The 26,710-nt window shown below is 38.3% G+C and overlaps 3 protein-coding genes across 8 annotated transcripts in view; 2 read left to right on the forward strand and 1 right to left on the reverse strand.

Moving 5' to 3' along the window:
- The window catches only part of LOC141375033 (uncharacterized), a 39,297-nt gene extending 25,605 nt beyond the window's left edge, over positions 1-13,692 (forward strand). Inside the window, exons 8-15 of the mRNA XM_088651234.1 lie at positions 3,243-3,414; positions 7,572-7,727; positions 8,092-8,235; positions 8,376-10,983; positions 11,113-11,238; positions 11,958-12,140; positions 12,279-12,373; positions 12,616-13,692. Coding sequence (XP_088507360.1) covers positions 10,788-10,983; positions 11,113-11,238; positions 11,958-12,140; positions 12,279-12,373; positions 12,616-12,633 — 618 coding nt within the window. The 5' untranslated portion in view covers positions 3,243-3,414; positions 7,572-7,727; positions 8,092-8,235; positions 8,376-10,787 and the 3' untranslated portion in view covers positions 12,634-13,692. The remainder of the gene's footprint in view (positions 1-3,242; positions 3,415-7,571; positions 7,728-8,091; positions 8,236-8,375; positions 10,984-11,112; positions 11,239-11,957; positions 12,141-12,278; positions 12,374-12,615) is intronic.
- A 2,314-nt stretch (positions 13,693-16,006) lies between these two features.
- LOC101885342 (serine/threonine-protein kinase pim-2) lies at positions 16,007-22,053 on the reverse strand. 2 transcript variants are annotated; one of them, XR_015511765.1, is made up of 8 exons: positions 21,822-22,053; positions 21,417-21,505; positions 21,278-21,319; positions 20,229-20,354; positions 20,051-20,082; positions 19,239-19,494; positions 19,005-19,124; positions 16,007-18,722 (listed from the first exon to the last, which is right to left on the reverse strand). XR_015511765.1 is itself a non-coding variant. In XM_087287473.1 (7 exons), exons 1-7 carry the CDS (start codon positions 21,907-21,909, stop codon positions 18,619-18,621), a joined length of 825 nt encoding a protein of 274 aa, XP_087143599.1. In that variant the 5' UTR covers positions 21,910-22,053; the 3' UTR covers positions 16,007-18,618. The 2 variants fall into 2 exon arrangements, 1 of the variants encoding a protein (XP_087143599.1); XM_087287473.1 differs by lacking the exon at positions 20,051-20,082.
- Positions 22,054-22,720: 667 nt separating this feature from the next.
- Positions 22,721-26,710, forward strand: part of LOC147833404 (uncharacterized) — a 47,220-nt gene continuing 43,230 nt past the window's right edge. For all 5 annotated transcript variants that reach the window (XM_087287474.1, XM_087287476.1, XM_087287475.1 and 2 more), the window contains exons 1-3: positions 22,721-22,812; positions 24,967-25,132; positions 25,230-25,437. In XM_087287474.1, coding sequence (XP_087143600.1) covers positions 25,128-25,132; positions 25,230-25,437 — 213 coding nt within the window. In that variant the 5' untranslated portion in view covers positions 22,721-22,812; positions 24,967-25,127. The remainder of the gene's footprint in view (positions 22,813-24,966; positions 25,133-25,229; positions 25,438-26,710) is intronic.

The raw sequence follows: 26,710 nt of genomic DNA on the forward strand, positions 1-26,710 counted from the left end.
TTAATTTTTTGCGGCTCCAGACATATTTGTTTTTGTTTTTTTTGGTCCAATATGGCTCTTTCAACATTTTGGGTTGCCGACCCCTGCTCTAGATCAAAGGTGATAGCTTCTAAGCACCCCAGCAACACAGACAAATACACAAATACTTACAATTACATAAATACACCTCACTCCTCTTGAGTGACCTGTCCGAGCAGCCTCTAACCTTAGAGCTATAACCACAGAATTCTCCACTACACTCCTCTTGAGTGACCTGTTACTTCTGCTCCCGTCTTTACTGTTCTTCAGTAAAAATAGCATTTCACAGGATTCTTGCCTTTTTTCCCCCAGCCTCCTGAATAATAATATTTATTATTATTAAAACAGAACGGGTACTCCGAGGTCTTTGCGCGCTTCTCTCTACTTTATTAATCTGCTTTAATCTCTTAACTGTCACCACACTTTAAGAACTTCCTTTTAAAACTTAAAAATGCTCTAGGCATAATCTTCATCATTAAAAAATTTCCCAAACATGAGTAACAGTTACTAGTTAACGTTTATCCTATCCGTCAAGGCCCTCTTAGGAAAACACAGATCATTTGCATGCAAATTGTTATTTTCTTCTGGTATTCAAAACCCCTTTGTTTTCCTTTTATATCTTTACTTTTACTTTTTTAGTTTTACTTGTAGTTCTTTATAGCTGGAGAAACAGTTCAAGTGACTTTTTACCGTTACAAGCAGGTCCTTGGTAGAAAAAACACAAACGTATAAGCGAAAATTGCTTACCGTTTTTAATCGTGGCCACATATTTGTGTTTTTCCTCCAAGCCTCAGCATGTCCAGTGTCACCCGTCTATCTCTTTCCAGCCGCACGTGCGGGCGCCATTTGTCGTAAATATTGACTTCTCATCAATTACAAATTATCAGACCAGAGGTTTTGAATATCAGAAAATAGACTTTATTCTCCATAATAAAGCCGAGAAAGAGCAGAGCAGACCCCAGAGCATTCTGAAGTCTCTCCTGGACACCTTCCAAAGTCTCTCCTGCTCCTTTATTTATGTTTTTGACACACCCCTATGTGTCTCTTTTTAACTTTTGACCATTTTTGAATAGGTTTTCTAGTCTAAGGGGTCCTGCTATTCTTGGCTCTCAGCCCACTAGCTCATGTCAACAGAGATGTTACAGGTCTATGTCAGCAAAGTATAGATGCAACTTATGCAAAGGAACTAAGTGTTTACATACATTGTTATGATAGGATAATAACTTGATAATATGTTACTCATTCTAACTTCTGACACATATAGCTTCATACAAGTATTTAACATAAATAATCAGTGCTTTACATATTCAGTTATTCTACACAATCAGTCACTCAGCCTTCTCCTAGTGTTGCTCCTGTGCAGGCATACTCATCTTACACAGACATATCACTGTATTTTTAACACAGGCTGGCATGTTTGCTGCAAACACTACATACATTTTGTGAAGAGAAAATTAACTGCTTTACACTTAGAAAATACTTCATACAGAGAGAATAAAATCTTCTTCACTCACAGCGCGTCACGCAAACACCGCCCACAGAACGTCCCCGAATCAAACGTCACACAACCCGCCCACTTCAGTGGGAATCAGGACAGGCAGATAAAGCACACCATAGAATTATCACGAAACGAAACCATTAAAATGAAGACAACCGAAACAAACAAATGACACGTTACTGTACAGCAGTACATGAAATGTCTATACGCACAGACCTGTGTGTGTATTTCCATTCATTACATTTTAGTCGCCGACCGACTGTTGGCATTGTGCATCGAGTGCTCTCGCCATTAACGGAGGGACCCAACACAGAGAGCGCACACATCCATAATATAAAGCCACAGAAGTTCTCGTTTATAACTCGATATGGCATGTATTTTATAACATCCTCCTTTTGATAGACATCGTGTTAAGTGTTTCCGGCACAAGAGCGAGTAGCCTAATAAAATATAGCCATATTTGTTGCGCTCGGCAGCTATTCACTAAAGGTCTTCATTTAAAGTTTCATTTATAAATTTAACCACATCATATAAAAACATAAACAGTTGTTTGAGGATATAGAACACATTTTGTGTTTGGACTTTCCCCCGATGCGTTTAAAGCAGCGAGCGCTGCGCAGGACTGAGTGACAGAAAAAAAGGTAGGAAAGATTCTGCTTTCACTCACCCAAATAATGCTCTGTTTGCGCGATTTGATTAATATCATCGCAACCAAATACTTTATAAATAATATTTCAAACCTTCTCCAGTGTTAATTGTTTTTAGAAAATATCGAAAATCTTTTTTTTCAGACAGGTCTTTGTAAAATGAAAGTTAGGATATAAGTGGCTTTAAAACGGTTTGATTTATGTATTGTATATAGGCTACCTACATATAGCTAGCTTTTGTTTATTTTATATTGGTTTATTTATTTAATGCGATTTATATATATATATATATATATATATATCCGATATTTGTAATTCTTTAAATTATATTTCAATATAGCTTAGGCTATTTTATCTAGATATGACACTATATTGTTTAAAGTCTATGAAAGTGGGCATGTACTTTGTTAAGTTTTATGTCTTTCTGTTGTATTTATATTGTGTATTATCTCCAAAATAAATACAGAAAAAAGCCGCTCGCGGCATAACAGAGCTGTGAAGGAGCGCTCTTGCCCGGTCTCACACACACATACAGGCATTTAAACGCGCACAAACAAACATTTTACCCTTGACAAAAACTCTGGAAAACCTTTACTGTCTGCTGTGTCTTTAATATGGTGTAAAGATTATTATGCGTTATTGAAACATAAAGGAGAACGCAGCAAAGAACGTCACTATAAATTTAAACTACTTTATTATTTTATGCAGCAGCCTTACATTTAAAAGGGAAACATAAGGGTGATCATACGCAAAAAGACCCCAGACTGTAAGGCTAGATGTTTTCTTTCCCTTATTTCTTTATTTGTTTGGCGCATGTGCTCATGTGCAACCAGAAAACTGTCCGCCTCTCCTTTCACTCCGCCCGAAGCCCCAGCTGGCCCTCCTTGGCCCAAGGTATTTGGCGGGCCTAATAAGGCCGGCCGCTGGCCCCAAGAAAGCCCCGCTTTGGCCCGATTAGGCCCCGGAAATGACAGTGGAAACGCGACTGGTCTTGGCTCGCTCGCTTTAGGCGCGATAGTGGAAACGCAGCTAATGACTCCCTGTGCTAATGTCTGTGTCTCTCTGTCTCTCCTCTCTAGCGGACTCCAGCAGTTGACCGATCCTTCACCAGAACTCTCACTCAAACTCACATTCTCCCTGGAGCACCAGAGCACCTATCCACTGAAGAGCACCATATTCATCTCATTTCACGTACTTCACTATATAAATAAATCACCCTCCGGAGACCTGTTTGTAACACCAACGCTTTGTGTATGTGTTTTTCCTCTGACTCGCCACAATAGTCAAAATAAGTTAATGTGACATAAGTTGTTCAATTATAATTATATGAAGCTAAACAAAAATAACTTTATTCAACGATTTATCTATGGGAGGATTAGAAAGCTCTTGGATTAAATGCAAAATATCTTCATTTGTAGATAATTAATGACAGAATTTCAGTTTTTGGGTGAACTAAACCTTTAAGCAGCTGTAAGCCTCACAAATACGTAAAATTAATTGACTGAAAACTGCTTGAACTTTATTAAAACTGTTTGCACTAATATATTGTGTTAACTACACAGAGGCATGCAGCAGTGGCAACGTCAAAAGAAAGCTTCCCCTAAATCGAGACTAAAGGTTACTTTCTTTGGGGAAGCAGGCACAGACTCTGGTGCCCTACGCAAAGACAGTAGCTAACAGGTCATAATAATTTCGAAGAGGAATTTCAGATCAGATTTCTTTAATTACAACGTCATTTCTGTTGTGCAGTAATGTTAGCAGAGATCGAAGACCGATTGTTCATCTGTGGTGCAGACAAAAGAGGAAAGAGTCCCCTCTACAGCATTAACAGCGTAGGTCAGAATTACTTCAGGTGTGCAGTTTTGATTACAGGTTGTGAATCACATGTATTACTGTTGAACTGTTGATGTCACATGCACTAATTTACAGATATTCTTATTTACCTTTCGGGACCTTGAACATGACAGAAGAAGGTGAAGGAACAGACCCCGAAATGCAGACGAGCTAAAGGCCGATATCAAAGCAACTTGGGCTACAATAGTACCTCAACTTTGTCGAAGGCCGATCGCCTCCATATTGAGGACGTAATACAGTACATTAACACATTTTTCAGAAGGCCAGCGTGTGTTTAAGATCCTTTTTATTGGTCAAATGAAATATGCTAATTTTGTGAAATACTGGATTTGAGTTTTTTCATGTTTATCCATAATCATTTAAATTGAAACAAAGGATTGAAATACTTCATTTTGTGTGTTGTGAACTAATAACACATAAGTTAAACTTTTTAAAACAAATTATTCCAATTTTTTTGGCACATACCTGTAGCCTGACCTGTCACCTAAAACGTTTTTGCCATGGCAAACCCTACCAGGAGCATCAGCCCCCAAAAACATAGCTGTAGGATCACTCAGGCAGTGTTTCAGACACAATTTTCTTATTGCTCCCTAATCTCAAAATCTGCAAGAGTAGAGTGATATGACGCGACCGGCATTTTTAAAAGTGAAATCGAATAGGAAGAAAATGGGAAGAAATCCAGAAGTATTGCTTGGAGTTTCTAGGAACGTTGTGCACTTGGCTGTATATCTTATCAGGGAAGAGATCGTGACACAAATTTATAATTTCACTGCCTTCTGAGTGACCCAAAGGTCCGTTCTGAATGAACAGTGAAAATAAAAAGGGATGTCAGAGCTCATTTTCAGCTAAGTTAAGGAAAATGGCACTAGTTAGCTAACCTTTCCCAAACACATTTCAGATGTCATTTATCAAACTCGAGTTAATAAAACAGAAATGACTGTCCGTGAAGGTCATCAATTCACCCACCGCTGTTTACTGAGTGCAAACACAGATGAGGGATCCACTTGATGACTCGAATGATCTTCGTGGCTGCTTCACGCTTCAGTGTTCGTGTGTCTGGGCCCTGTCATACACCCGGTTTAAGGTGTGATGCAACTGTTGTTTGCTAGTTTCAGCTGGACATTTTGACGTTTTGCAGCCCGCTGTTTAAATAGCAAATACATTTGCGTACTGCTCTAAAAAAGGAGGTGTGCTGAGGCGCATTGTTGGCACGTTGCTATTTTGAGGAACTAAACTGTTCAATAGACCAGCTGAGAGGAGGTCTAAAGTCCAGCGCAGAGCGAGTCAGTTGTGCGTATTGCTTAAACATTGCTTAATACACACAGGATGTGCAGCAATACGCAAATATCTTTACCAATATTATTTATTATATGCAGATTATATTTGTTTTATTAAAAACCAGCTTCGATTTGCCCACCTGTCAACTCACCGGGTTACATAGGCTGAAGCAGGCAAGCCCCCACAGTGTTTACCTGCTGCCATGAACTGAAGTCTAGGAGTTCTTGAGTGTGTTACTCTTAAAGAGACTGTGATGTTGTTTGATGCCTAATCTGCTTTTAATGGGTTACATTAAACTCACTGAATGATATTAAAGTGATGTTTACACACTATTTCTGCATTTTGAAATATCAGCAACAGCTTGAGGTTTGTGTTGTCAATGCAATGTTTACAGTTCTGGTCTTATACTTCTGGGTTTCTTCCCACTGCAGCCTCGCTTTGGTTCTTCAAAATGGTGACTGCGTGAAATAAGCGTATGGCAAAAATCGTATTAGCAGTGTGGTGCAAAATGTCTTTATTTATAGTGCCCTGACCTTTTAATAGCAGGGGAACTGCTATAGAATGGCTCGTACCATCACAACGGTCAAGTATGTTTGACATGCTTTTCTCTCTATTTGCCACTTGCTTTTCTTTTCTTTTGCTGCCTGCTGTTCATTCAATCAACAAATTGCAACCAGTCAAGCACCAAAATCAACTTTCACTTCAAGTTGAGCGAAACCCTCTTTCGCTTGTATGAAACGCGCACTGTCATTGGACAGAAAGAAAACCATAGCTGATTAAAGCGGGAGTTTAAAGATCAGCAAAGCGACTCAGATGACAGGGACTCATTAGCTTTAGCTGATTTCTGTTGTAGAATTTCTCATCTGGGTTATCACTGTCTGTAGAGAAACGTTTTGCAGTTGAGGGGTGACGTTACTGCTGTCTGAATGTCCATCATCATCAGTCAGTCAAGTAGTCTTTATACATTTCCCGAAGGCGATTTGGTTGCAGCATACACGCATGTCACACATAATACTCAAAGCACATAATACAATACAAAATTCTACCCTTAATTCAAAAACGTTACAGCTGAGGGGATGAATGAAAGTTTAAACTGATTTGTTTTACTAATAGGAGTTCTGTAACGATTACTTAAAGGGAGAAGTGGCTATTTAAAATACTTTGAATGTTTTATATTTTGTTACAGACATACAGTGTCATCCTGCAACTGTTTTCAGCATATGAAATGTCCCAAACCCTATTCTGAACTTTCAGAAATGGGGGAAAAATTTTGTTTTTACTCTCTGGTAGTCATGTTGCTATGTTATATATGCATTCAAAAACATTCAGGAAAGGGTTTTATGTAAATTCAGACCACGAGTCCACATATATGGACACCATGTTTCTCTAAAAGTACATCATATCAAAAGATGATACTTAGATTTTTATTCTAATTAGGTTCCAATAAGCCCAAATAGCAAAGAGAAATAAAAAAATGCATGTAAAAAACATCTTGGCCCTTAAGAGGATATCATATATAATTTAAAAAAAAGAGTTAAAGTTTTAAATGAAAAAAATGTGGTCTTTTGTCATTTATTGAGAAAATAAACTGGCAAGCACATTGAACTTTCCTCAGTCAGAATTTGTCCTTCTAAAACATAATAATATTAATAATGCAGAGCTTCACTTTTTGAAGGTTTATGGATAACAAAAATAGCCCAATTAGTATTAATATTACCTTGAACATGGGCCGCTTTTGGCTTCAAAACCTTCATAGTGTTTTTTTTCTTCTTCAAGAATAAGGTCCAAGATTCAGAATAAACGTTGGGCTACTTGTAGTGAAAGATGACTTCACTTTTGTCATATTGTATGTTGTCTTGCTGGATGAGGATGTTTGACTCATGAAAAATATTAGTTTGCATACTGATTAGCTGAAGTCACACTGATGTGACGTCAACAGATGATTCGGCTTTTTTCAACAGGTTATTTTCACAATTTATGATGGTGTAGCAGCCAAAATAGGACAAATGAGGTTATGTATAGGACAAATTCTGTACTATCCCCTCCCCCCACACTCTGGCTACGGGCCTGAAATATGACAGAAGCATGAAATTATTTACAAACTTGCTGCTGTAAATCTGAGTGTTTGATATTTATAATCTGCACCGCTAAGAACTTAATTTGACTATTTAAAAGGTGATTTTTTTCTCAATGTTAGGATTTTTTTTATGAAATATTGACAATAAAAATCAAGATTGAGATTTAGAGTTTATTGTTCGTTGTGTTTTAATCCACAGTAGGAGGAAGAGGAGTGAAGAGGAAAGCGGAGGATGATTTTCACAGTATTTTAGGTGAAGGCAAACCATACGCTTTGCGGAAACGCATCAGAGTTGCAGAGCTGGAGAACACAAGAGACACAGAGATGAGCAGCTATCAAGAGAAAACCAGCTCAGGTGTGTCTCCATCAAAACTTGTACAGCTTCAGCACCATACATTTATCACCACTGAAGATTCTGAAACATGAAGCAGGGTGCAAAGTGTTTCACTCAGTTAGCTGCTAAATCCAGTGAGCATGCGGAGATTTTGGCCACTAGGCAACAATACAGTGTCTGGATCAAAGTGATTGATTTATCTATTATGGCCAAAATCAATACAATATTATATTATGATCATGCTCCATCAAGTTGAACACTTTCTACTGTAAACATGTCAGAACTCAGATGTTGATTTGAACTTAATTCGGCCACTTTAAAGGGGATTTTCTCAATCTTTATATTCTGAAGAGTGTATTGTTCATTGTGTTGTCATCCACATTAGGAGGAAGAGGAGTGAAGCGGAAAGCGGATGATGATTTTCACAGTGTTTTAGGTGAAGGTAAACCTTATGCACTGCGCAAACGCATCAAAGTTGCTGAGCTGGAGAACACAAGAGTGGACGCCGACACAGAGGCGTCCAGCTCAGGTCAGTCCACTCTTTATGACTGGAGAAATACTGGAAAACTGGAGCACTGCTGCCATTCGTTAAATCCCAGAGTAAAATAAATGCCAATTAATGAAATAATCGATTATTAATAATTCATTATTGACTGTAATCCACATCAGGAGGAAGAGGAGTGAAGAGGAAAGCGGATGATGATTTTCACAGTGTTTTAGGTGAAGGTAAACCTTATGCACTGCGGAAACGCATCAGAGCTGCTGAGACGTCCAGCGATGAGAACAGCAGCTCAGGTCAGTCTCCCGTTACAGAATCACACTTTTCTACAGTTTCATCACTTAAAATTCATAATACAGAGGCAAGCTGCAACTCTTAGTTGCTGACCGAGGGTGCGTCTCGCTATTAGTTTTACTCGATCTTAGTGCGGCATTTGATACCATTGACCACAATATCCTCATAAATCGCTTAAAGTCTACAGGTGTCCAGGGACAGGCTCTACAATGGTTTAAGTCATACTTAACTGACCGCTACCAGTTTGTGAATCTAAATGGACAGCCTTCACAAATCTGCCCAGTAAAGTATGGGGTGCCTCAAGGATCAGTTTTAGGCCCTTTACTGTTTACAATTTACATGCTACCTCTGGGAGACATTATTAGAAGACATGGGATCAGCTTTCACTGCTAAATATGCAGATGATACTCAATTATATATTTCAACTAAACCTGACGAGACGTCTGAACTTTCTAAACTAACTGAGTGTATCAAAGACATCAAAGACTGGATGACCAACAATTTTCTTCTCTTAAACTCCGACAAAACAGAATTATTACTTATTGGGCCTAAATCTTGCACACAGCAGATCTCGCAACTCAATTTACAATTAGAGGGATACAAAGTTAGCTTTAGCTCTACTATAAAAGATTTGGGTGTCATATTAGACAGCAATCTAACTTTTAAAAACCATATATCCCATGTCACAAAAACTGCCTTCTTTCATCTGAGAAATATCACTAAATTACGAAATATGCTATCCATCTCAGATGCAGAAAAGCTAGTCCATGCTTTTATGACTTCGTGACTGGATTACTGTAATGCTCTATTTGCTGGCTGCCCAGCATCCTCTATTAACAAACTTCAATTAGTACAAAATGCAGCAGCCAGAGTTCTGACCAGGTCTAGAAAATATGATCATATCACCCCAATTTTATCCTCCTTACACTGGCTGCCTGTTAAGTTTCGTATTGAATTTAAAATATTACTTCTCACCTATAAAGCTCTAAATAATCTAGCTCCTGTTTATCTAACCAACCTTCTGTCTCGCTACGAACCAACTCGCTCTTTAAGATCTCAAAATTCAGGGCTTCTGGTAGTACCTAGAATAGCAAAATCAAGTAAAGGAGGTCGAGCCTTCTCTTTCATGGCTCCTACACTCTGGAATAGCCTTCCTGATAACGTCCGAGGCTCAGACACACTCTCCCAGTTCAAAACTAGATTAAAGACCTATCTGTTTAGTAAAGCATACACTCAATGCATCACCTAGCGGGTTCCACACTGGCTTCTGCATCTTGCTTATATACACTATGAACAGCAGCTACGCTAATTATTCTCTTTATTCTCTATTTTCACCTGGGGATACTCATCCCGAGGTCCTCAGATTAGGCGGAGTCACTGATTGGATCCAAGACCAGCGACGTGATGATCCCAAGGATTCCATATCCGGGACCAGGCCATATCCTGAGCTGCTGCTGCGCTGATGGTCGTGGGGAGTGGAGAACATGTGTCTGATTCCAGCGACGCTCCAGGAACAGACGAGTCTTCATTGAGGCCATCTTCCAGCATAAACCACGGCGAATGAAGTTCTGCACAAGACTTTTGTCCAGCGGAGAAATTAAAATGGTCGTGCCCAACTGAGTCTGGTTCTCTCAAGGTTTTTTTTCTTCACTCCCATCAGGTGAAGTTTTTTTTCCCTCTCCGCTGTCGCCACTGCCTCGCATGGTTCAGGATTGGTAGAGCTACGCATCGATGAATTTGCTCTTCAGTGTTTGAACTCTCAGTAATGATTATATCACACTGAACTGAGCTAAACTGAACTGAACTGAACTTATACACTAAAACCTGAACCACACTGTTCCAGTTACTGAACCACACTGTTCCAGTTACTATGACCATTTATGTGAAGCTGCTTTGACACAATCTACATTGTAAAAGCGCTATACAAATAAAGCTGAATTGAATTGAATTGGCAGAAATACACGGTATGTGTGAAAATTATCGACTTTTATTTGTGCCAAAAAGTCATTCAAATAGGGCGACGCGGTGGTGCTGTGGGTAGCATGTTCTCCTCACAGATAGAAGGTCGCTGGTTTGAACCTCGGCTGGGTCAGTTGGTGTTTCTGTGTGGAGTTTGCATGTTCTCCCCATGTTGGCATGGGTTCCCCCACAGTCCAAACTATTTTCTACAATGTAGATTGTGTCAAAGCAGCTTAACATAGAAGTTGTAGTAAATTGAAACTGTGTCAGTCCAGTTTTCAGAGTTGAAAACAAACGTGAAAAAGCTTCATTACTGGCATAAAAAATAAATGATTCTTAAGATTAGGAGTGTATTGTTCATTGTGTTGTCATCCACATTAGGAGGAAGAGGAGTGAAGCGGAAAGCAGATGATGCTTTTCAGAGTGTTTCTGGTGGAGGTAAACCATCTGCCCACCGGAAACGCATCAGAGTTGCTGAGCTGGAGAACACAAGTGTAGACGCCGACACAGAGGCGTCCAGCTCAGGTCAGTCCACTCTTAAATGACTGGAAAACTGGAGCACTGCTGCCATTTGTTAAATCCCAGAGTAAAATAAATGGCAATATTGAAATAATCGATTATTAATAATTCATTATTGACTGTAATCCACATCAGGAGGAAGAGGAGTGAAGAGGAAAGCGGATGATGATTTGCAGAGTGATTCTGATGGAGTCAAACCATACGCTCTGCGGAAATGCATCAAAGCTGCAGAGACGTCCAGCGATGAGAACAGCCGCTCAGGTCAGTCTCCCGTTACTCTTCTACAGTTGTATGAGCATATATATGTCAGCTTAAAGGCACAGTGCACGACGACACAAAGCAGCAGAGCTTTTATTATGCCACAGTCCAGCGCGTCTGGTTCTTCAGCTCGTGATCACGTGTGCTGTTTTATCAGACTAAATACATGTTGGGCTTCTGTTATAATGCTGCTCTGTGCTGTCAAATAAAACACAAACATATTAAAACCTCGCTAAACAAACAGAGCAGAAATAGAGGATGTGTGACGTCATTAGGATGAACACACACACTGGCTGTGTCTAAAATCACACGCTTCCATACTAAATAGTACATTAAGACAGTATGTGAGCCGAGTAGTATGTCTGACCTCACAGTATTTGACAAACAGCATGTGAGAAGTACCCGGATGACCTACTACTACTGGAGAGATTCTGAAGTGTGCATCCAGTGGACACTACACTGTCCCATAATGCACTGCGAGATCATTCATGAATCACTCCTCTAGTGGATTTTGGAGATTTTGATAATAAAAGTCTCACATAATGTGCCTTTAAACCTGTGAATGATGCAGTATTGTGCAAAGTATTTCTCAGTAGAGCTTCTTGACAAAACATCTGGAAACTAGTAGCACTGCTGCCATTTAAACAGATCCCCAAATACAATAAATGCCAATTAATGAAAGAACTGATCATTAATAATGCATTGTTGACTGGAATCCACAGAAGCTCCAAGAGCACTGAAGAGGAAGGCTGGATGTCTGGATCAGGACACAGTTGCTGCAAAACGAGTGAAAACAGCCCAGATCCAACATGGCGGCAGCAGCAAAACTGCAGCAGAAGACAGAAGCTCAGCTAAAGACAGCAGTGCAGCTAAAGACAGCAGCTCAGCTAAAGACAGCAGCTCAGGTTTGTCTTCTGCCGTAATGTTTTCTGTCTAATCTGCAGGGTTTTGTTTTATTTTTCAGAGTTTTACAGAATTTTCTCACGATTAGATTGAGCAGAAGAGTAACAGGAGTGAGCGAATGTCATAAATGTTTTCTCCAGGATCTTTACTTGACAGATATGTGCTTGGGAAGAAGCTGGGAGAGGGATACCATGGCACTGTCTATCTGGCTACACGGAAATCTGACGGCCAGAAGGTAACATTCAATTTTCCTTTGTGTGTGTGTGTGTGTGTGTGTGTGTGTGTGTGTGTGTGTGAGTGTGAGTGTGTGTGTGTGTTTGTGTGTGTTTGTGTGTGTGTGTGCGTGCGTGCATGCGTGCGTGTGTGTGTGTGTGTGTGTGTGTGTGTGTGTGCGTGCGTGCGTGCGTGCGTGTGTGTGTGTGTGTGATCAGACATCTCTCTGGTTGAATAAGTTTTGACTTTATGCTCTCTTTGCAGGTTGCCAAAAAATTGTGACTAAAAAGCTTCTGGGAACGCGGTACCCGATGGTAAGTTTGCATACTCTACTGAAAATATCTGAAGAGAAGTGATGAACTCCATGTTTAGTCATGCTTTCACTAAGCTTGCGTTTCTGCTCATGCAAGTAAACAACTTGTTGTGTTTGTTGCGATGGGCATTGTAGCTGTCCACTCAGGAAATACAAAGCTAATGTTGTTTTCAAGTCATACTTGTATGTGATTTTGACCGAATATTCAAAGTAACGTATCATGGTAAACAACATAGGGAGCGAGTCACAAGTTGGCAATGAACGAATTTGCGGCTATAACACCAACTTTACCTCAATGGAATAGAAATATGGGATGAAAATAAAGAAAGATGCAGATGAAAACGTACGTTTGCGCACAGAGGAGCAGTTGTAGGTTGTTGTGTTGTTGTTGATTCTGATTCAGAAAAACTGAACGCGACGCACATCAGCAGGAAGGTCAACCAAAACACAAGAAACTGCCCCATAATGTGAAGAATTGTACGTTTAAAACAGCAGAACACTGTTGACTTTATGTCTGGACCCTAAACTCTCCCTTCAACAGATTAAATACTCCCAAAAAATACTGCAAAACTCCGTTTAAAGAAACTAAAGCCGTCAGATGATCGACGCTGACTAAACACGGAAACACAGCAGCGCTGCACCTTCACAATAAAAGTCCCGCGCGCACGACACTTAAAGGGATAGTTCCTAGCAAGAGAAAACTTTTGTCACCATTTATTTATTGAACATTTATACATTTATTACCTCTGTTAAACAAAAATATGTATTCTGAATAATGCTAGAAATCAGCAGGAAAAAATACTATGGAGGTCATTGTCTAGCAGTCTGTCTAGCAATGTTTAGCCTAAATGTGTTTAACAGAAAAAAGAAACTCAAACATGTTTTGAAGCAAGTGAAGATTGAGTAAATGACGACAGAATTATCATATCTGGGTGAATATTTCGTTTAAAGTCTGCATTAAATCAAAATGTTCAATGTTTATGTTGCTAGCATATGGCTAGTCTTAAAATAAACAAGTTAATCTGTGCAAATGAATCCACTGAAAAGTTTGTTTTGTGGATCTTTAATCAAAATCTGCCCATCGGCTTCTTTTCTGAAACGGCGATTCTTTTCTGACGACTCTGACTGGCCAGGTTATGTCCGAGTCCAATCAAAACTGGACTCGAGTCCTAGTTCGATTACCCCAACACAACCAAAACCCCTCTAAAACCAGCCTGGTTGACTAGCTAAAACTAGCCAACCAGCCTAGGCTGGTTTAAGCAGTTTTTTTTTTCAGTAGCAGTCTTTGTTTTCATGAATGAATTATTTTTGTTCCAGTTTGTGAGGTTTTATTCGATTTAAAACCAATTAAATTATTTGCTCCTGTTATAGTTTGAGCCAAAAATATGTCAGATGGGCATAAATATACGCCTTTTATGTTGCAAAGTTTAATTTCCAGATTAAAAAACTAAATGAACCATATAAATGAATGTCTAATGAATGTCAAACGTCAAACTAACTTTATTGCGGTTTACGACCTGGCTAAGCACAAATAAAAAAAAAACATTTATGTTAACCTGATACATAAAATAATGGTGCACCCAAAAATAAAAAATTAACATTCATGTCATTTCAAATCTGGATGATTTTCTTTCAAGTTATTTTTGCAGGATGTCTGTAATGCAATAATATATGTATATATATATATATATAATTTTAGGCTGGATTACTGTAATGCTCTGTTTGCTGGCTGCCCAGCATCCTCTATTAATAAACTTCAGCTAGTACAAAATGCAGCAGCTAGAGTTCTTACCAGATCTAGAAAATATGATCCCCTATCACCCCAAAGTTATCCTCCTTACCCTGGCTGCCTGTTAAGTTTCATATTGAATTTAAACTATTACTTCTCACCTATAAAGCTCTAAATAATCTAGCTCCTTTTTATCTAAACAACCTTCTGTCTCGCTACAATCCAACTCGCTCTTTAAGATCTCAAAAGTCAGGGCTTCTGGTAGTACCTAGAATAGCAAAGTCGAGTAAAGGAGGTCGAGCCTTCTCCTTTATGGCTCCTAAACTCTGGAATAGCCTTCCTGATAATGTCTGAGGCTCAGACACACTCTCTCAGTTCAAAACTAGATTAAATACCTATCTGTTTAGCAAAGCATACACTCAGGGCATCACTTAGTAGGTTTCCACACAGGTTTCTGCATCTCGTTTATAAACACTATGAACAGCAGCTACGCTAATTATTCTCTTTATTCTCTATTTCCACCTGGGTATACTCATCCCGTATGTCAGCATCAACAACATCTCTTATACAGTAACAAATGCTTTAAATGGGCTTTTAATGCATTTATTACTTTTTAAAGGCAGTAATGAACTGAATTGCATGAATGAAAACTTACACTGTTTATTTAACACTGTGCTTTAAAAGTGTGCTTTGACACATTCTTACATAAGTTCATTGTTCAATGCATAGTTAAAATAATACTTAAATATATTAACATCAAATGCTAAATAAATAAATTTTTCTCCGACTCCTTACTTTTTCTCAGTAAGTTGACTTTTTATAGTGACGAATAATTTTTTACATTGCCTTTAAAGGGAAATAACTGAACATAAACATAGGAGGCTGACAAAAATGGTCGTTTTAGAAGAACATTTCAGATGGCGCTTAGAGGTTTTTGCATCTGAACTCTTCATATATAAAAGTATGGTAATAATACTTTTAATATATTTAAATTAAGTTAACTTTTGGTTAGTATACTTGCAATGTACTTATTTTCACCAGGGGTCTCTTTAACTCAGTGAACACTAGCTGGCTCACTTTACTTATTAGCTTATATTTGAGTGTACTGTGCTGTGTAGATGTAACACTAGCACAAACTGAAGCATAAGTGTGTTTCCATCAGTTTTCCACAAAACTTTTCTGAGTGTTGTTAAAAACTGTTGTGAAATGAAGACATTTCCATTCTAACCATTGTTCTTTGGCTAAAGCTCAACATTTGCTGGTCAGACACTGAAAGAGCCCTGGTGCTAGTTCAGTAGATATTATAGTAGGATTACTCATATCAGTGAACACACTCTTATATTTCACATTATAGTCACACAAATGGCAGGGCAATGTGCTTTAAACATTACATGACACATCAATATTGTTCTATAAAGGCTAAATTGAGTCTGCAGTCTGTAAAACAGATCTTCTCTGTGTTGTTTTGTGTTGTGTTCACACTTATTGTCAGATCAACACACAGATAAAGTAGTTCAGGCATGTTTTGAGTGCATTACAGTGCCGTATCACTACGCTGAAGGATTTGACTTGTGTTAATGCAAGGAGCCGGTGTGATGAACAAAGAGCAGGAGTCAGAGATACAGTTTATTGAAGACAATAGTTTACAGTTTGATCAGCAGAAAACAGCTTCAACACACTCCATGGGGTTCGCAGGCCGCTCTGCGTACAGTCTCAGTTTCACAGAAATGATAGAAGAGCAGCACACATGTGGTCAGTGACCAAATCAGATCATCAGGAATTCATACTTCCATTGTTTTCTGACATGATGCTGTTTTCCGCTTCCACATTTTTTTAAAATTATGAGACAAGTAAAAATATACAATCACAGTACATTATAAAGAAAATGGAAAGACAAAAAGAAAACCTTTTTAAAAAAGAAAACAACAAAAAAAAATTAACAGTAGGGGTATATACATCATATATTAAAGAAAAAGATTATATAATTGACACATTTCAGTTGTTTTTAAAGCATTTTTTTGTAAAAGAGTTAGAAATTGTTTTAAAGTAATGCTGCATTTCAGTGAGCAAGATATTAAAAAGGGTTTTTGGTTTGAAAATGTACATTTATGTTTATACAATTTTGTTAATAACATAAGAAGATTAAGAAAAAAAAAATATTTTTTTATGTATAGCATCCGTTTTATTATTAACAAAACATTTTCCCATAGTAAGGAAAAATCTTTATCAACATTCTTAATAAGAAAAAGAAAAATCGTTTCAAAGCAAATTAGAAAAACTGCATTGCCAAAATAAGTGAACTAGGCACTTATTTTTTTGTGTTGCTTACAAAATGAACAATTAATATCAATATCTTTTTTATATCTTACTAAGAGAGTATTGACCGAGTGTGTATGGGGAATAGTTCTAAATGAAACTTCTATTATCTTATTTGTAATTAAGTAGCTATTTGGGATGAGCCATATTTGATTTCTTCAATCAATATCTGAAACAAAAGAATTCCAATAAAATAAAAAAAGTCACATTTGGAACTGATACAGTTCCATAACGAAATAACATCAGAACTTTTCAATGCAGATGGATGGGGCAACCATTACTGTTTCCAAAACAGTGAAAAGCCTTGGAGTAACGATTGATGACCAACTAAACTTCTCTGACCACATCTCTAGAACTGCTCGATCTTGCAGATTCGCACTCTACAACATCAGAAAGGTCCGACCCTTCCTATCTGAACATGCAGCTCAACTCCTTGTTCAAGCTCTTGTTCTCTCCAGACTGGACTACTGCAACTCTCTACTAGCCGGGCTTCCAGCTAACTCTATCAAGCCTCTTCAGCTGCTTCAGAACGCAGCAGCACGAGTGGTCTTTAATGAACCTAAAAGAGCACATGTCACTCCGCTGCTCATCCGTTTGCACTGGCTGCCAGTTGCTGCTCGCATCAAATTCAAAGCTCTGATGTTTGCTTACAAAGCGAATTCTAGCTTCGCTCCTTCTTATCTGCTCTCACTTCTGCAGATCTATGTGCCCTCCAGAAACTTGCGTTCTGTGAATAAATGTCGCCTCGTGGTTCCATCCCAAAGAGGGAAGAAATCACTTTCCCGAACTCTCGCGCTCAATCTGCCCAGTTGGTGGAATGAACTCCCTAACTGCCTCAGAACAGCAGAGTCACTCGCTGTCTTCAAGAAACCACTAAAAACTCAACTATTTAGTCTCCACTTCTCTTCCTAATCTGCAATTGCCTCTCTGGCTCCACCGCTAACTGTATTACAAAAAAATAAATAAATAATTTACTAATGTTTTGCTTCGTACACTTTACACACCTGAAACTTGCCTAAAGCACTTATTCATTGTTGCTCTTATAGTTGTGTAAATTTCTTTTTTCGTCCTCATGTGTAAGTCTGCTAAATGTAAATGTACTGATTTGTTTGAAGAAGTTGCAGAGAAACTATATTTTCCTACCTTTGTAGTAGAAGCGTCTCAAGGGGGGAAGTAGAAGGATAGAGAATGCCTTGGACTAACCTAATAACTCCAGATGGTATGGCATCAAATACGACAGCAAATTCTTTAGGGGGGATGGGAGTATTGAATCGATTAAGAAATTTTGTTTATGAAATTGAGATAATTTAGCTGGTATTTTATCAGCATTATAGTTACAGAGTAATAACAATTAAGCCATCCAAATTAAGAAAATATGTAATTTGGAATAAAGTTCCAGATTGATGTTGGATTTTAGAGAATATTTTTTGTCCCATTTAATTTTGACAGTATTATTAAATGTACGGAAATCCAGCATATTAAGACCACCATTCTCAAAGCTCTTCATAACTTCTGCTTCCCACATTCTGCACTTCCTCCCGCAAGTGTCGCAGTCAGAGCTGCATGCAAATGAGGGCCGGCTGAAGCCTCCCCATTGGTCTATTAGCTCTAGATTGACACCTCCTCCCTCCAACCAATCAGGTGAGGAGGAAAGCTGACGTCACTCTAATGGCGGCTTCAACTGGCCCTCATTTACATGCAGCTCTGACTGCAACCCTCGCAGGAATTTGGGAAGCAGAAGCGGAAAACAACAAATGACAAACGTCAAACATGGAAGAATGAAACCATTTCCTGCTGCTGAAAGCCTCTGCGTCATGCTGAACCCCTCGTGCTCCAAAATCTCCTCTAAAACAGGTCCTCTTTCAGGGTGGAAAGCATAAACTACACATATCTAGAACAGTCTTTATTTTTATTGGTTTTTTAGCCATGGCTGATCCAGAATCTGCTGCACTGTTTGCAGTCTCTGATCATCATCCCCAAGGGTAATGCAGGTATTCATAAATGCCATGAATTCTGTAACATTTTAAAAGAGAAAGTTAGTTAATGGTGGACACACACACACACACAGCTCAATATTGACCTGAATGACTCCTGTTGTGCCCTAATGTTCAGTCTTCATGAAAATATAATATATATTTTCCTAATGTTGGCCTCATTTTAGAAACCGTCACCAAACCTCAAGATAAAGAAAAACATTGTTTTGGGTTTTTCTGCTGGTAAAATGTGGCCAGGGTCAATTCTGACCCATAATTCAACAGGAGGGATGAACAGTGTCAGTCCCAGTCATCTTCTTACCTTCAGGTATGCTGGAACATTGTTTTTCTATTTCCCGCATGATGCCAAACAGCTGCTTCACTGTGTTTTTAACTGCCTTCTTTGGAGATATCCTTGTGTCTGGTGGGTATTTCTTTGGATCTGTCAGAAAGAGAGGTTTAGTGTTGAGCAAGCAGTTCAGCTAAAGCCCCATTCAACTGAGTCTCAGAGACTAATGAATGTTTTTCGGCTTCCTCCTGAAATAATCTGACTTACCATGACAGATGTGCATCCCACAGCCAAAATCAATTAGCTTGATTTGCAGAGGCCGGTCGATGACGAGGATATTACAATCATGAATATCATGATGACAAATTTTCCGCCTCAAGCACTCCTGCGCTGCTTTGACAATCTGCAGGATAAGCGTACGCGCGACTCTCTCCTCCAGGTGTTGGTGCTTCTGCAGGAAATCCTCCAGTGTTCTGCACGGGCCGAGATACTCCATCACCAACATTATTGTCTTACACACTTTCTGTAAGCAGATGCAATGAGTTAAAATAAAGCACATGACAGCAGTCCTCAGGTCAGTCTTTACTAGGCATGGGCCGGTATTAGATTGTGGCGGTATGATAACCTTGGATCAAAATATCACGGTTTCACGGTATTGTGATTACTGCTCTAATATGTAGTCTTTTTGAATGTCTGGGTAAAAGACAAACTTGTTCCCCTCTGAAAACAATATATTTTATTTTGTAATAGATTTATAATATTTTTTGGCAGTAAACATGTCAGGCTAAATAATTCAAAAGATTAATTGACTTCTGCGGCCCTCATTTGTTTCAAAAACACTGAGTTCTTTACTATTTAAAACAGCATTTTTGGATATTTATTCAGCTGGAGATACCGTTGTCCTAAAAAAACTGTAAATAATATATCTCACACAACGGTATTACAGAAAATTTGGCAGTTTTAAAACCTCGACTTTTCCATACCTTAAAAACAGTTATTGGCCCATGCCTAGTCTTTACACTGGCTTCCAGTTACATTCAGGATAGATTTTAAAGTAGAAATGAGTTTATTTTGCTTACCGCACCGGCATATCATTAACCCACAAGCTTTTCTGAAAACAAGACAAAGTTATTTACATGTCCAGAAATGCTTCTTGATTTAGGAATTTGAATTTACAAAATTAAAATGACAATAAGAAACGAGACAAACCCTCCTGCAGCGCATTGTGCATGAAATGTGCTGTATAAATACACTTACTCCTCTTGGCAATTTCTCCACTTTAACTAAAAACCATTCCTGGAGCTTGATGAGCAGCGGGCTGGGGGGATCTCTCACAATTGTCATCATGGCCACTTCGATTGGTATGGGTAACGGATATCCAGGCTGAAGATAAAGTGCACATTAGCTGCATATCAACAACATGTAATCCTGTTTTTCAATATAACTGTAAAAGAAAATCTGTAAATCAGCAGCTTTACGTATTTTGTGATTCATGTTTTTTTTCTGTGTGTTTATTTATGCTTTTGAAATGCATTATGGGAGCTTGATGTTTATTATCTGCACTGGTTTTGTCAATTGTGATGTAAAAATCTGGTAATTCGGCTTCAGACGGTATTAGATTTTAATGTGATGAATTGCAGAAGCTTTGATATTATCAAGATATTAAGCTGAGCTGTGAAACAGATTACTTTATCAGGTATGATTACAACAATACCTAGTGTATTGCTTATTAAATACATGTAAAAAAAGATTATAAAGTACAATAATAGGTAACACTATAATAAAGTATAAACTAAACTACTTTAGATAAATTAACTGATGTTAACGAGAGGACTTTACTGCACAGAGTTAACGAACAAAAGACAAACAGTCTCTGAATTCCCAAAGTCGTAGCCCAGATTAACATGAGAAAAGCATCATGTTTGAAAATAAATGGCTTAATAAGGGTTTAACATGTTGCAGAATAAAATAATCTTAAAAGACACTCTAAAAGTGTAAATAATAATTATTCATTATTGTGCATGTTCATTATTATGATATACTGAATTATTGAATATTGGCATGTGACTACTTTTTCTGTTATATGTATATAAAGTCACTGTTAAACTGCAGAGTTAAATTTTCAGCATCAAAACTCGGCAGAGCACATATTAATTCCCATCATAACCATAAATAAACAGAAAACAGCAGTGAATCACAAAATGATCAGTAGATATTTGTATAACCACAGCCGCAGACAGACTCATCTATTAAATGTATTTTGTGATGCTTCAAATATGAATCACGCATGATGTTTTCAGACTTACCACATTGCTGTCAACTTCTGAAGTAGTCGACTTGATGATAAACTGTGGATGAAAAGTAGAATTAAACATGAGTGAGCAATCAAACATGATTTCTCTAAAGTTGATGTCCTCTAAACTGGACTAGGGTGAATAGACTTACCTGTTTGCCGTCCACTTTTCTGATACCACGATAGACATTGCCGTAGCAGCCAGCTCCAATATTTTCTTTCAGGTCATATTTTGCTTCCACTGAAAGATAAAAACAGCATGTTCATTTGAGACAGCTTCTAGTTATGCCTGAACAGACAGTATAAAAATAAAGCCATTTAACCCGTAACAGCCAACAACATAAACAAAGCCAATTTGCCCCGAATTAAGTTTTTTGAAACTTTTTTTAATTCAAAAGCCTTTTCCCAAAATATGTCAAAATAGTTTGTCACTAAAAAAATCACTCCATTTGCTGAAACTGAGAGAAAGTTGAGGCCAAATGACCCCAGTGTGTATGAAACAGCAACACAAGGGTTAAACAACATCAATCAAACATTAAAAATACATTCAAATGTACCAGAACCAGGAGAAGGCCCTATCCTCTGTCTACATGGCGGTCTTCTTTGTCCGGAAGGACCGGGAACATGTAACATACTTTTTTCCATTTATTAGCAGTAAATAACGCTCTCTAGGGTGTATAAATGAGTTTACTGCAGTTAATTATCTGAGATTTCGCCTTGTCTGAGTATCAAATTAAGAGTTCCTCAATACACGTCTGTTCTGTCAGGCGTCTGGTGGATTCTGACACTCGCGGTGCAGAGCGCGTTCGATTTATGACGTAGCGTAGGGCCAGACCAAAGATGGGATGGGGGTCCTGTAGGTACAGGTGTTCGCGTTTATTCTTCAGGGTGTAAAAGGTGAAGTGGCATATTAACCTACTGTTTAGGGCTCGTGATAACATTATAAAATACGCGTGGACCTTATACAACTCTTTTGCCATCTCTGCATGGGGAAAAGAGGGAAGAATAAAGTTAATCACGCAAGGCCTGGCATGATTGATATTTGACGGGTCCAACACGGCTGATTAATTTGAGGACTCTGCATCGGCCTTTAGCTCTGCACTGAATTTACAATGTAATACGGAATCACGATGCTTTGACTCTTGTCCAGAAGTCTGCTGCTAAGAAATCGAGAGCTCCGGAGTCTAATGTTAGTTGTCATGGAAACAAGGATGTCTTGGCGGCAGTACGTGAAGTTGCTAACCTATGGAATAAAATTTCTGTTATAATTATAAAATTCACGCATCTGCAATTATGAAACCGCAAAGGAAAACTGAACATAACTTGTGACGTTACTTTACAGACACGAAATAGTTTCACCACGGACACGAAGAGTACGAATCAAACAGCGACAGTCCACTGTCAAAATACATCACCGCGGTCACAGGCATTAATAAACGAGCCAGAGTCATCGATCACAACAGTGCGCTTGCGTGATGAGATCCTGAATCCTGACTGAAGGAAACCCGCCGAACAAAATGTCTGGGCAGCTCCCACACACCGTCTCAGGTAAGACTTTTGTTAATCCCTCTTTGAGAACCGTCCTCCATGAGCTGTAATAAAGGTTGAGACTCAATGAGGTCCATTTTCGCTGTGTTTCTTAGACATTTTACAGAATCAAAACTAAGATCGGGCCGAGGATAGCAAGCTAAGTTAGCATAACGTAAGTGAACTTGACAGGCAGCGAGCGCAGAACTTCTCAGTGAATCACTTAACGGTGTTTAACTATAACATGGCATCTGTTGATTAAGTGTTTTTGAAAGCCAGATAGACTATTGATCTATTATAAAGAAGATATCAGCAAAAGGCAAGTTAAATATTTGAGGGTTTTTGCTTATTTTTATGACACTGAATCAAATCCATCAATTGTTTAAAAAACTTGAGATCTACGTTAATTTATCTTATTATCACCGAATGAGTGGGAAAATATATTGAATAATGTAATAAAGTCTGTGCAGATTAGCAATTGGTTAAATAAGTGACCCGGACCCATGGGCGTAAATCATGAGGGGCAGTCATTTAAACACTCGTATTTCATCTGAAAGCTGAATAATTAAGCTCCTCATTGATTTATGAGAGAAGATTATATGTTCAGATATACGTTTTTATATTATCTTTAAGTTAGCAATCCACATTACTAAGCAGAAATGACGTTTTTATATATTTATAGCAATTTACAAAATCTTTATGAAGAGAATTCTTATCTAAAGTAGAGTAACCTAACTTAAATAATTTGAGCAAATAGCCAAAAAAGTATATTTTGTCTCATATAGTGACTATTCCCTCAAATCTACCTGCTCAACATAAGACTCGTTTCTTAGTATTAGAAAAATGCCCAATATCTATCTGTCTGTCTGTTTTTAATTAGCTCAGATTATGTCCTGCTTACAAGCACTTGAATCTATGAAAACTGATCATACTAAGATTTTTAGCATAATAGAAAAAGTGGACCTTTTAAAGACTAAAGACTTTGATATTATTTTCTGCTGGATACCAGGCTGGTCATATGGGATGAGTTGGAAATGAGCGTGCAGATAAAGCATGATAAAGGAAGATAGAAGTTGGAGATAACAGAACGTAAACTTCCTGTGTCTGATGTTAAAACTGTTTTAAATCTGTATGTTAATGAGAAATGGCAGATGGAATGGGATGAATGTAGGAAAAACACATGGTATGAAGTGAATCCATTAATTAATGAAAGGAATAATTACCATTTTGAAAATAGACATGACCAGGTTGTTCATACAAGATGTAGCATCAGACACTCATGGCTTACACTCGCATATTTATGAAAAGCGGAAGAAATACCTATTGGTGACTTGTGTAAAAATATTTTACCGATAAAACATTTTAATATGTTTAAAATATTTCCCGAATAAAAACGTTCTCTAATATCATGTAAAAATACACATTGTGTTTTTAAATGATATTGGAGAATGTTTTTATTCTGGAAATATTTGAAGTGAGCTGTTTGAAAAGGTGTTTTACAATATTTATCTTTAATCTAACTAAAAGATTGTATATGACTGTTTTCAGTGTTGTTGCTTGCTACTTGTATGTTTTTTGTTGTTATTTTAAAATGTATGTTTGCTAAGATTGTTTACTAACTGCAATGAGCGTCATCATGCTAACTGATATGATATGATTATAAATTGTATATTTAGTACATGTTTTTTGCCATGAATATAGCCAATGCTGCTGATATGGCATTAAAACCTAAATAAAATCTGTCCATCCATCCATCCATCCATCGATCTGTCTATCTATCTATCTATCTATCTGTCTGTCTGTCTGTCTGTCTGTCTGTCTGTCTGTCTGTCTGTCCGTCCGTCCGTCCGTCCGTCCGTCCGTCCGTCCGTCCGTCCGTCCGTCCGTCCGTCCGTCCGTCCGTCCGTCCGTCCGTCCGTCCGTCCGTCCGTCCGTCCGTCCGTCCGTCCGTCCGTCCGTCCGTCCGTCCGTCCGTCCGTCCGTCCGTCCGTCCGTCCGTCCGTCCGTCCGTCCGTCCGTCCGTCCGTCCGTCCGTCCGTCCGTCCGTCCGTCCGTCCGTCCGTCCGTCCGTCCGTCCGTCCGTCCGTCCGTCCGTCTGTCTGTCTACCCTCTTTAACCATTGTCAATCATAATTCTGCATGACTTACAGCTTAATTTTATGTTAATGTTTATCAGGTTCCATTTGGAGAAATAATATCTGCTGCTCAAAGCCTGGTGTCGAGGCTCACCAACACCCTAAGATCACCAGAGAACACAAACCAACTAAGAGAGATTAGTTCAACACAGAGAGAGAGAGGACAACATCACGTTTCCAGAGCCAGTCAGTTCAGCAAGAAATGAGGTGTGAGATTCAGTGGATGACTGTATGTGTAGAAGAATCTAATGTGTTTTTTTCTCTAATACAAATTGTTCCTACACTAATGAGAAAATATTTGTAGGTCATTTCCTGGGTTTTTCCGAGAGGAGCGTAGAGGGAAAAGCTGTTTTGCACCATATAAGGGGCAATGTAAAAGCTTATTAATGTATTTTTACCTGCTGGACAAACAGCATGAAAAAACACCAAAAGGAGAGGCAGAAGTACATCTCACTATGGCTGGACTTGGAAGACAGCAGTTAAATGTGCAAGAAAATTTCCCCCATTCAGAGGTATGATTAAAGTTCCATGCCCTGTTATTTTGTATTTCTGTATTTGTTCCAAAATTATAATGTATTAATTAGGGATGCTCATTTCGGTTAATTTTGCTAACCGACAACCGTCGCTCATTAATCGGTTATTAACGGTTAACTGGTCAGATTACAATTAATTTTATATTAAACAAATTGACGTGTCTATTTTGTGTCTGACACATTAAATAATGCATTTTAAAATACTAATTTATTTTTATATGCTAGCACAGTGGTTCTCAAACTGTGGTACGTGTACCACTAGTGGTACGCAGGCTTCCTTCTAGTGGTAGGCGGATGAATCAAATATGTAATATGTACATGCTACATATATTTAAAGAAATTATCAAAAATGATTTATATACGAATATGATGACATAAAGCCTATATTTATGAGGTCTAGGCAACATTTCCAGGTGCTAACAAACCAGGAGTTATTTCTTTTTTAAACTGTACAGAGCTTAAGCTGCTTTACTAGACCTAATACGCTACTGTATTTCAAAACTGCTCATTATGGTGGTACTTGCAAAGAAAATTTTTTTCCGAGGTGGTACTTGATGAAAAATGTTTGAGAACCACTGTGCTAGCATATTAATAATAGAACAAAACAACAGAGCATCTTTACGCACTTGCAGTGTTTAGCACAGAAGAACAGAATAAGAGAAGAACTAAATAAAATGAATAAAATAAATAGGACTGCCCTAAATTATTTTCACTTCAATAATTAATTTATATTACAAAACGAAAACACTGACTGATTCTTTTTAATAACCGGCATAGGCTGTTTTTTTTTCGCCAATCATGTTTTTTTTTTCTTCTGTCAAATAAAATCGCAGACTTTCTCAAATCGCCAGCTCCACGGAAAATATGCATTTATTTAATGCCCCGCTGTCATTATTATAATCACAAAACCTTTTTACATTTTAATAGAAATCATTATTTTAAAGAATATGTCCTGATATGGTTTCCTCTCTCTCTCTCTCGCGGTTCAAGTGCGCGCGCTGCATGATGAACAACACGCGCGCATAGGTTGACTTTTTGTAAACAGTTTTGTTGTTTAAATATGATGTTGCATTATTGTGCATTAGGGCTGTAACGATACACGATATAAAATCGAAATCGCGACACTCAGATCTACGATCCTGTGTCGCGGTGTAATAAGGAAGAATCGCGACACACCCACCCCGTGATACCTTTCCAATAACGTCACGCGTGCCTGCAAAAGTTGAGCTAATTAACACTTTTTTTCGTTCGA

The sequence above is a fragment of the Danio rerio genome, chromosome 16 (genome assembly GCF_052040795.2).
Source record: "Danio rerio strain M-AB ecotype USA chromosome 16, GRCz13ab, whole genome shotgun sequence".
Classification (NCBI taxonomy): Eukaryota; Metazoa; Chordata; class Actinopteri; order Cypriniformes; family Danionidae; genus Danio; species Danio rerio.